The sequence below is a fragment of the Pararge aegeria genome, chromosome 2, assembly GCF_905163445.1.
Source record: "Pararge aegeria chromosome 2, ilParAegt1.1, whole genome shotgun sequence".
NCBI classification, from domain to species: domain Eukaryota; kingdom Metazoa; phylum Arthropoda; class Insecta; order Lepidoptera; family Nymphalidae; genus Pararge; species Pararge aegeria.
In genome coordinates, this window is record NC_053181.1 from 13,684,200 (window position 1) to 13,695,782 (window position 11,583).

General features: G+C 33.2%; 1 protein-coding gene across 1 annotated transcript; it reads right to left on the bottom strand.

Moving 5' to 3' along the window:
• Positions 1-2,054: 2,054 nt before the first annotated feature.
• On the bottom strand, positions 2,055-6,734 carry LOC120630633 (cytochrome P450 4C1-like). Its single transcript, XM_039899899.1, has 8 exons — positions 6,581-6,734; positions 5,791-5,900; positions 4,262-4,352; positions 3,828-4,013; positions 3,349-3,740; positions 2,810-2,878; positions 2,335-2,503; positions 2,055-2,260 (listed from the first exon to the last, which is right to left on the bottom strand). The coding sequence occupies exons 1-8, from the start codon at positions 6,732-6,734 to the stop codon at positions 2,055-2,057; spliced, it is 1,377 nt and encodes a 458-aa protein (XP_039755833.1).
• Between the last annotated feature and the right edge of the window lie 4,849 nt (positions 6,735-11,583).

Genomic DNA, 11,583 nt, shown 5'->3' on the forward strand with positions numbered 1-11,583 from the left:
TGATTATAACAATAATGGTTTCATACTCCAGAAAAAAGTAAAATAAAAATTTTGCAATGCTAACTTTTATATTTTTATTAAATTTTAAAACCCTTTAACCCAATGTGTAGTTTAATTATGTAGTAGGTACTTAATTATTGTATGCATCATCAATAGTTCTTTCAGCGCACGTCAAATAATGATAGGCAAAATATTCTACTTTAGGTTACATTATTGCCATTTTCTTATGGATCTCTACTTTTTTTTAAATAAACGATCGTCAAAAGAATTGCTTAAGCAATAAGACCGCCATTGCACCACAGTTTTTGAGAATAAATAAAAAAACATCGATTGAACATATACAGGTGTTTGCATACTAATATGCAAAAACTTGTATATATTTATCTAATTTATCTAATATTCAACATAATATACATGTTTACGTAAAGAAAATCAAGACATTAGATGAATTGTTATTGTTATAAGAAGGCAAGTAATCTATTATCATTTAATTACGTCCTACGCTTTTTACTTCATGAGGTAATTATGGAATTCTAAATAGCAACTACTGAAAGTAATGACTTCCGCATGCAATTGCTATTTCAATTGGATAATTTACTATAACGAAGTGCTGATAGCATAGTGGTGAGCTGTACTTTTCGGTTTCAGTTTTAAGTTGACGAATTTAATTATCGCCATCAACTCACTATTATGTCATATTTAACATGTAATGTACCTACGCATTAAAAGTGCCTATTTGAATAAAGAACCTTTCAGGGTGCCGAGTTCGAATCCCAGCACCTCTAACTTTTTTAAGTTACGTTAAGATAGGTTCAGCGGTTGAGCCAAGTATTTTTTTGTAGTATTAATTTACTTACATTATACTACACAAATGTATAAATTTAAATTTAAAAACCCCCCGGATTTCAATATATTGTATAATATTCTCTAGTCAAGCCCTTTCATCCGATACCCATATTGAGGGAGTTGTGTTAAAATATGAAATCCGTCATTTTGTGGTAACGACTATCTTGGAAAGATTTTTCTCAAACATAGCTAAGAAAACTTCCGATTTGTTCACCTGTCAAAAAAAACAGAAACAAAATCGTTTGGGAAATACGATGCCATAGACAACACATACGTTTAACACCCACGTTAAAGTCATGGCGCCAAACGCCAGGATCGTGTATTGGTTGAGCCGAACATCGAAAACAAACAAACGAATAGAAACACTTTCATATTTATTTGTCAGTATGGATATTGAATAAACACATCCGTACGTCTGCTATCCTTTTTATTTAAGTTTTCTTTCGTTCTTCCAATTTTACATATACAGGATCTTTTGTGCGTAACACAATGTCGACTTTAAACACCAGATCTTGTGGTTTGGTGACTGGCAGCAAACGGTACTTGGAGAGAACCGTAGTTATTGCCAACTTCATTTCCATCATTGCAAATTTTTGACCTGTTCAAGAAAAGCATTAGTGTCATCAACGCAACAAATTTCAAAGCAACTATACATTAATCAATAGATACCCTGGGACAAATAATCAATTACCTTTACCCACAGATAAACGGCCCCAATTTCCCAAGACAGATTGCACAGTTGCAATTAAAAAAAAAAAAAAAATGAGAAAAGATGTGTGGTGTATGGGTATTTAGAAAATATTAAATAGATAAGTATGTAAAAAAAAAACCTATTGGACCAAAATTTACAGCTCTTTGTAACCATTCTTATTTTGATTAAAAAAATTCAACTACCAAGTTAAAAAATTCAATTGGTTTCCAAAATATGACTAAAACTTTGATAATTAAAAAAAAAATTAAAGATCTTCTTCTGGATAATTACTAACTTAAAAACTCAATTGAACGGACTTAAATGACTCTCAATCTCTAACACCTGAACAATTAAATAGACGAATTTCAGAGAGTTCAACAAACATATTGTACATGAATCCATCAGACTATACAATGAAAAAAAAAATCTTAATCGGTTCATAATTTAAGGAGAAATCAGTGAACAAACAAAAAATACAAACAGTGGAACATAGAAACTTGTCCAAGTTTTGAGTCATTTAAAAAGTTGAAAACCACGATAATTTACTACCTATGCAGTTTCTGGCTCCAGCGCTGAATGGTAGGTAGGAAAATGGGTGCCAAGTCGGCTCTTTCATGAATCTCTCAGGTCGGAATTCCAAAGGCTCGATGAACTGGTCCGCGCGTCTATGTAAGTCAAATATAAGAATGGTAATGCTTCCGGGAGGTGGTCTTTCAATACCCCCTAAAAGAAAATGAATACAATTTAAACATAATATTTCAAGCTAAATCACACATTAATTGGAATACGAAACTTACCTAATTTCAGTGGGAAATCACTTTTCCTTTCAATGAAATACACTGGTGGGTAGAGCCTCAATGATTCCTTAATACAAGCTTCTAAATATTTCAGTTCTGACAAATCGCTTAATGTAGGTCTTCGATTGGATGAGTTTAAAATTGTAGAATATTCTTCTAGGATCCTGTCCTGAATTTAAAATTTCCATGAGTGACTCATTTATTCAAGAGATCATAAGTGACTCAATTATTCAAGAGATGATAGGTTACTTTAAACGCGTTTGTCAAAATTCATACTATAATAACATTTATATTTATATGCCTTTTTAAAGTGTCTCTGTAACTGTTTTTTAAAAGAACTGATTTTTCTAGTTATGTTTCTTAGAACAATAAATACATTTTAATTTTATCATGAATAATAAATATAAAAAATTCACTTGTGCCCCGTTGAAAATAGCAAGTTTACTAAAGTGTGACCTCATTCTTTCAAACCTACCTGAGCATCAGGGTGGTTAGCTAGTAACATAAAAGCAAATTGGAGACCAGTTGCAGTGGTATCATGGCCCTGTAACAAAAGATTATCTTTAGTCTTCCTGAACTCTTTTATCAACCCCCAACGCAAAAACGACGCTTGTTATAAGTTTGACGTGTCTGTGTTTGTGTGTGTATGTAAATTCGCAGAAAATGATAAATAACAGATTATAAACATAAACCTAAATATGCGTAGGTACAAAAAGGTGATCTTATCGCTAGAGAGTGATTTCTTCCAACCAACATTCAGGCAGGGATATATTTAAAAGGACTACGACAAATTAAAAGAAAACGACATAGATAGGTACTTATGTACCTACCTATTTCGACTTTAAAAAAAAACAACCCACAACACAACTCTCTCTATATGTGTATCAAATGAAAGGGCTTGTCTAGTAAAGTGCAAATTTTAAATCCAACATGTCGTCCGCAACAAAATGGTGAATTTATATTATATTACCTGCAATATTATATAAGTAAACTACAGTACTTAAGAACACAAACCTCGAACATAAACGTGTCAACTTCTTCGTTAATGCCCTCAGAGTTAATAGTTCCTTGCTGCTCTGCATTTAAAAGAAGATCCAACATCGCGAAACGTTTCTTCCCATTAATAAAAAAATCATCATCACTTTCAGTCATCGTTGTTTTATACAAGTCGGTAAAATGTCCATCTTGCCTTCGCTGCTTAATAACGCAGTCGCGGAACGAAGTTATTAAATCTAATGTACTCTTGTGAGCTCTTCCAACCTGACTCAAATTAAAAAGTGGTTCTGGGTGTAACCATATGCTTGAAGCTCTATTAAATAAATGTGTTCCCAGTTCGTGTATTGCATCCTTGTAACATCTGCTAACAGAGGAAGATTCTTGATCTAGAACAGTTCCCATTGCCGTCTCTAAATTTAAGAAATAAATAATTAAGTTTTTATATTAAGTTTTTATAGAGTTTCGAAAACCCATGACGCACCAATTAAAAATCTTACCACAAATAGAATTTATTGTAAAATCTGTAAGGAAGGAATAAATATTTGTTTTTGATTGGTTTACTTCTGACTGCAGATTTTCCGCAAATTTTGCACTTTTGTCAATTAACACTTCATTAAAGTGACGTAAAATCTTGAAATGAAATGCTGGGGTTAGTATTTTTCTCCGTTGATGCCATTTTGTACCTAAAATGTTTATCATTTCTTAAAAACATACAATAAAGAGGTGCATACAGAATGTGGCTTGTGAACGTGGCTCAGTCATATGTTTATATGGTTGTGTTTTTACGATAAAAAAGCAATTAACCTTTAGCTTATACATTTACAGTGAACTAACCGTGCAATAATTAGATAGTGTACCTTCATCAAAATTTTTACTAGCATCAACTAATGAGAACAACTACTACAATGAAGAAAGGAAGAGTATATCTTACCACTGCTTAGCAGAAGTCCATCATTTAACCATGGTCGCAGAAATGCATAAAGATAACCCTTGTCATTATGTTTCGTACTATTAATCAGGGCCTGTAAAAAAAAATCGTATGCGATTCACACCGCAGAACTGAAAGTTCTGATTACGAGAGATTGAAGATATAAGAGATGAGCTACTCCGGCGAGTTAGCAGTAATCCTGTATTATTGTTTAAGTAGGTCCGTACTATATGCATCATTATAAATTTATTGCATAATAACTATAAAAATTACAATAACGCTTATTTCAGATAAATTTCCATAGCTTGTGATCACCGTACGATTAAAAAAATACCATTTATTGTTAAGTTAAATAACAATTATGTTATTATATTATGTTATTATATTATGTTAATAATTAAAATTTATGTGTCAATAATTCATTCAAAAAAAATCTACTAATTAAGGTACTCTCTTGAGCACTTATTATATGAGTAGCGTACCCAGTGCTCCATAACGGGATTTTCCTATTCTTTGCTTAAAATATGCAAAATACTTTTGGAGCTTCCGCGCATCCCGATGCAACTCCTGTAGACCTTTTCCTCATAATTACTTAAAAGTAAGCAATGTGATTATCCGCAAACATTTTTGATGCGCTGCAGAAGCGCCGTTTAATATATAAATTAAGCAGAGCAGGATGTCAAACCACCTTCCCTAACCCCACCGGTTGTTTATGCTTTATTTTCCTTAATCTATACATATTATTAAACATAGACGCATTCCGCTTCCGTCTGTTTATATCTAATCAAAATAAATATGATAATATTCTTGAGTAGGTATTGAATGTAGATAATAATTATCATTCAGACAAATTCTTTGAAAGAAAGTCAGCTTTAAAGGTTTTTTTATAAAAAAGAAGGTATTCTATGCTTGATCAGTAAGCATAGAATAACTAACTAAACTCTGTTTTTCTAATTTTTAACTGTGCGCTCGTCGGTCGTGATAATTGATTGTTAAAACTCAAATAACCAAACGAAAAGTAAATAAAACTTGAATAGGAATGTTATAGTATGGCTACCAACTAAAATTTATATCTTTATATATATAATTGGAATCTCGGAATCGGTTCTAACGATTTTCATGAAATTTAGTATACTGGGGGTTACTGACGCGATAAATCGATTTAGCTAGGATTCATTTATATTGGACATACGACTATTTTTTTAAGTCGACTCATTCGCAGACGAAATCGCGCGGGTCCGCTAGTTCTATTTATTGTAAAACTAGTTTTTACTTGATTTCTTCGCCGCGTTTACTACGGACTTTTAAAACTCCCGTAGGAACCTGGGTTTGTAAATAACCTGTGTTACTCTCCATCCTTTCAACTAACTCCATGACAAAAATCAAGTCGATTGGTTTCTTAGTTAGAGCATTAATCAAGGATAAACAGATGCCAGCTTTGAGTATCTGACCAATCCAGGCTGAGTCTCCCTCAATAGGTGGATGATGAATTTATAAAGTTTATTAAATTAACGAAAAAAATGATCATTTACCTCTACATCTTCTGGATGATAAAGAAGTACAATTTGTTTATTTAACAAATTTAATTGAAACATTCTCTTATGTTTACCCGTCAAATATCTAAAATAGGAAAACGCCGACTCTGAAAAGCAAAAATGTGGAAGATTAATTGATTGGAACTGCTAAAAAATTAAGTCAATATATGCCAATAAAGAAAAAATAGTTTAGAACACTCTTGAGTGACACTCAAAAATCTACAGTCGTTACCATTTTCTTCATATTTATTTGCTTTAGAACTTTAGAAACAGAAAGAAATTAGAAATTATCCGATTTATAAAAACTGCTGTTTATGAGTAAGAGAAGCCCTGACATTCAACTCATAAAAATAGCCGCTGATTTCAATAGTCTCTTTTAAAAAATATATGTACAATATTTATAAGATCTAGATTAGTGATTTTTTATCTTCCTTACATAATGTAAATAGGTCCCTACTACCAAGTGGTGTCAACTTCATAGTGGTATACAAATAAAGAGTTAAATAATAATAATATTATAATAGATCATTTTCACTTGCAATAAAGTTTAAAAATTATGTACTACCTAGCCTATTTTTATATTTAAATTAAAGCTTAAATAGAATTCCACAACTAGACATTTTTTTTAAATAATCCTTTTTCTCTCGTCGCCACTCAAAAGCACAAAATATCTTGAATTTTTGAAGTTCCAAGACTAAAGAAGCAATGCTTCATAAGTAATTTGTGACGAAAATATAACGACACATAACACATTTTACCACCGAAATAATAGAAAAACTTTTACCACTTGTCATAAAAAAAAAATCCAACGCGTTTCCAAAAATAAACATTCCATTGGGCCCCGGAATGCCATTTAATTCCTTGTTCTTTGTTGACGTGGACAACAGGATATTATACAACAACAAAGAAATTATTAATACCACGCAAAAAAAAGTCCACATTTTTAAAGAATTATTTTAAAAAAATCTGTTTACTTTGACCCTTTTATATTTTAAGGTAAACACGCGTATTCTTCACAGTTCCGCGTATTCAAATAATGTACACTGCCCAATTATAGCGATAGTAGAAATTATGTACCAACTTTGTTTATATATTATCAATAATTTGATTGTAAAGGTTAAAAAGTCAAATTAAAACCTTTATCACTTCGTGATATTTGTTTTTAAAGTACAATACAAATACAAGTACAGTACAATGTAAATAACACAGAAAGCCAAGCAAAATTATAACAATCTATATGGAAAAAAGTAAATACTCGTCCTGAAGTTATGACTAGGTTCAAGATGTCTATCCAGGTGTTGATGGATGTTACGTATACCATGGACTGCTAAAAAAACAAACTAATCGATCCTAGAGCAGCTACGTATGAGTATCAAGCTATCCACATGGTGTTACAATAATATTGTTAGTCACTTTGCTTATCCAACCCAATATCTGCACAGTAACCTGGATAATAATAGAGATAGGTAAGATCGAAGGTAAAAGGCCATGTGGCTGATCACCTCGTCGCTGGTCTGACTGAATAGTTGCTCAAGTTACAGGCCTCCCTTTTGCTATAGCTATCAAAAAGGCCGAGGAAATAACAGAATGGAAGGTTTTAATAAAAAATACGACGTTATATAATACGAGTTGTAAAAAATTTTCCTAACCTTTACCAAGTGGTTTTATTATTCTGAACAAAAATCACGAAACTTCTCCGAGAAATATTCATTTCATGAATGGATTTAGTCAGAGGATAAATAAAAAATTGAATAACTAAGTGTTCCGACGTAATGGCAATAACAATTTTTATTGTTTTATTCATCCGAGGTGTCCGCGTCCGTTAGCGGTGTCCACTGGTTAGTTGTCAACAGTTTTTTTGCGAGAGCGTTCCCATGACTCCGCCATCAGCCGAGTTGGATCTAATAGCTTTTATATTTTCAACAGACGCAGATCACTCGCCACGATTATTAAACGTAATTATTAAGCGCTATTATTTATGATCTAAGGCGGTAGGTGATTAAGTATATTGTTAATTCAAGATGCAAAGGCCCACGGTCGTAGGGTTTCGTACTCCAGTAGAAAGTGAAATAAAATATTGCAACCCTAACTTTTATATTTTTATTAAATTTAAGAACCCTTAAAAACCCTTAGAAACCCAGAAAGGCTGGTCAATGAGTAGTTTAATTATATAGTACTTAATAATTGTATGCATCATATATAGTTCTTTCAACGCACGCCAAATAATAAATTTGATGGGCAATATATTCTACGTCTCGTTACATTATTACCTTTTTTTTTTAAAAATCTCCATTGAAACACACCCCCCCTATTTATAGCTCAGCGCTGCGCTAGCGAGGTCGACAGTTCCTTAAGCAATAAAACCGCCTTTACACCACAGTTTTTGAAAACATACCTATACTAGCTGTTGCCCGCGACTTTGTCTGCGTTGAAATTTTGATTTGTTCTGAAATTAGAAAAAAAACTCGAGACCGTGTACCTATCTTCAGCAGAACCTTAAAATCCAAACCATGATTTATAGGTTATCAGGTCACAATAATATAGAAATACATACTCTCAAGTTTATATTAAAAAAGTACTGTTAAAAACTCCTCAATAAAGAGTATTAGTAGTGCGTGTGCACCTTAAGCGAATGCCCGCAACTTCGTCAGCGTAGAATTCCTGATTGCTCGTGAGCTTGAAAAGACCCCCGTTGGTGTCCATGCCCTTTTCCAGAAAAGAAAGCTACCGACATTTTTTATTAACATGTTCAATTGTTTATACGGTATCTGCAAACAGGCAGTAAGACACTCTTTGGCATTTACATTTATATCATTAAAGAGTCAAAGAATCCGTTTATCTCGTATGCTCCTGCCCTAAATTAAACACACACACACACAATTAAACACAACGTCATCACTCTGTTTCTTCATCTACTGGGCTGGTTTCCGCATTTAAAATTTATTGTCCGCTGTACTAGCCCATTTACTCATAATATTAACGAATATAATAAAGTTAATTAAAAAAATTGAGAACTTTCACACAAACTTCCAACCCCTGTTTTGCCGCTTTAGGGGGGATAATTTCTCAAAAACGTTCTATGTCTAGTCTTAGCTATCATCTACGTCCTAAAAGGAACCCACATTTCAAATTTCTAGTTTGTAGGTTTTATACTTCCCGAGATTTCGTGATTAGTCAGTGAGTCAGTGAGTCAGTGGGTTTCATTTTTATATGTACATATATAGAAAGATCAAAGTCAAAGTCAAAGTCAAATATTTCTTTATTCAAATAGGCATCAATTGTGCGATATATGTAGATGGCACTTTTGATGTGTACATTACATGTAAAATATGATGTGGGAGTGTCATAGGAGTGTGTTGATGGCGATAAATAAATTCGTCAACTTAAAACTAAAGCTACGAGGGTTCCAAACGCTTCCTGGTCTAAGAAGAAGCCCACAACAAACAGCCTGTTGTTATTTTTTTTGTTATCACCATCTCACATTGTCCTTTAAAAACTATTAAAGAAGCAACCTGGTTAGAGCAATAATTTACACGCATTTTTATCGTTTACGTAGTCCTTAATACTATAATACTTTTCTATAAGCTTACGGTTAATACAAACTTTGAACTTTTTCAGAGACATCTCCAATATATCAACTGGTAATTTATCGTAAAATTGTATACAATTTCCTTTAAATGAATTACTTATTTTATGTAGTCTAGTATATGGCACTGCAAGTTTATTTTTGCTTCGAATGTTCAAATTATTGCAGTCATATTTTCTCTTAAATTTAGATATATTTTTGTGAACAGCATTACCCCATAGTAAAATTCCATATGACATAATGCTGTGAAAGTAGCTAAAATAGACTAGCCTAGCAGTTTCTATGTCCGTTATGTGGCGTATCTTCTTCACTGCATAGGCGGCAGAACTATGCCTGTTCGATAAATTATTAACATGAGGGCTCTATTGTAGTTTAGCATCTAACGTTATTCCTAGAAAAACTGCCGTATCCACCAGATTTCATTCCTCAGTAGTAAAGTGGTTTTTACATGTTTAACATTTGGTTATGTGAATTTTATGCATTTGGTTTTTTTCCATTTTGAACCAAATTATTGGCTTAAACCACTGTACTATTTTAGCCAGAGAGTTGTTTACATCGTCAAAATCGAATTCACGTCTATTAATTTTAAACATAAGTGATGTTTCATCAGCAAACAACACCATCCCGTGATTATGCTTAGCAAGGTAAGGAAGGTCATTAATATAAATAAGGAATAGAAAAGGTCCTAATATAGACCCCTGTGGAACACCAATTTTCGCAACCAACCCATTTGACCGCTTTCCATTCACGTCTACCACTTGAATTCTATCGCGCAAATAGTAACTCATAAAGTCAAAAGCTGCACCCCGAATTCCGTAGTGGTGTAGTTTTCTGACTAATGTTTCATGTTGAACACAGTGTAACGCCTTGGTCAAATCACAGAAAACGCCAAGCGCATCCCGAGATTCCTCCCAGGCTTCAAATATATTTTTGTATTAGCTCAAAACTAGCGTCGATTGTTGAGCGACCCCGTGTAAAACCAAATTGCTTGTTGTAAAGTAGATCAAACTTATGAAAATGGGAAACTAATTGATTTAAAATAAGTTTTCCAAAAATTTTACTGAACGTGGGTAGTACGGATATTGGTCTAAAGTTAGTGGGGTCAGTCGTACTACCCGATTTAAACAAAAGAACTATTTTACTATATTTCATTAAGTCAGGATAAAACATCGATTGAACAAATATACGTTATTGCATAGTATTATGCATATATGCATTGATTTTTATCTAATCTATATTCAACATAAATAAATAAAATAAATAATACTGAAAGTAATGACTTTCAATAGCTAGGCACGTAATTGCTATTTAAATTGGATAATTTACTATAATGAAGCGGTGATAGGTAAAGGCTTCGATATCAGTTTAAGGTTGACGAATTTATTAATCGCTATCAACTCACTTCATGTCATATTTTACATGTAATGTACGCATCAAAAGTGCCTTCTATGTGCCTATTTTAATTTCTTCCCTCGTTTTAAGTTTTATTTCTTGTTATGGAAGAGCGGTGTCTTCTGACACTGGGGCAGTAATACCCTTAAAAGAAGGCTCCAGCAATTAGCGTTTACAGTAATTTTATTTAAAATAAACATTTTTTTTTATTTGAATAAAGAAATATTTGACTTTGACTTTCAGGGTGCCGAGTTCAAATTCCAGCATCTCTACCTTTTCTTAGCAATAAGAATATCCCTTGTTTCAACGGTAAAGGAAAATTTCGTGAGGAAACCTGCATGCCCGAGAGTTCTACATAATGTTCTCAAATGCTTGTGGAGTCTACCAATCGCACTGGGCCAGCATGGTTGACTACGGACTGAACCCTTTTCATCGTGGAAGGAGACCCGTGCCCTGTAGTGGGCCGGTAATGGGTTGATACTATGATGATGAATATAATGAGTCGTGCATTCCCATCAGCGTTAGTGAAGAGCGAAATGTTTAGCTTTGCTTTGTGGTAGGCAGTGCTGTTGTGAGTATAATAATTACAGGCAAATGAGGCTTAACATCTACTCCTCTGATTGATGGACACAGGGATGACACACACACACGCACACACACACACCCACGTTAAAGTCATGGCGCCAAATGCCAGGTTCGTGTATTGGTTGAGCCGAACATCGGTAACAAACAAACGAATAGAAACACTTTCATATTTATTTGTCAGTATGGATATTGAATAAACACATCTGTACGTCTGCTATACTTTTTAT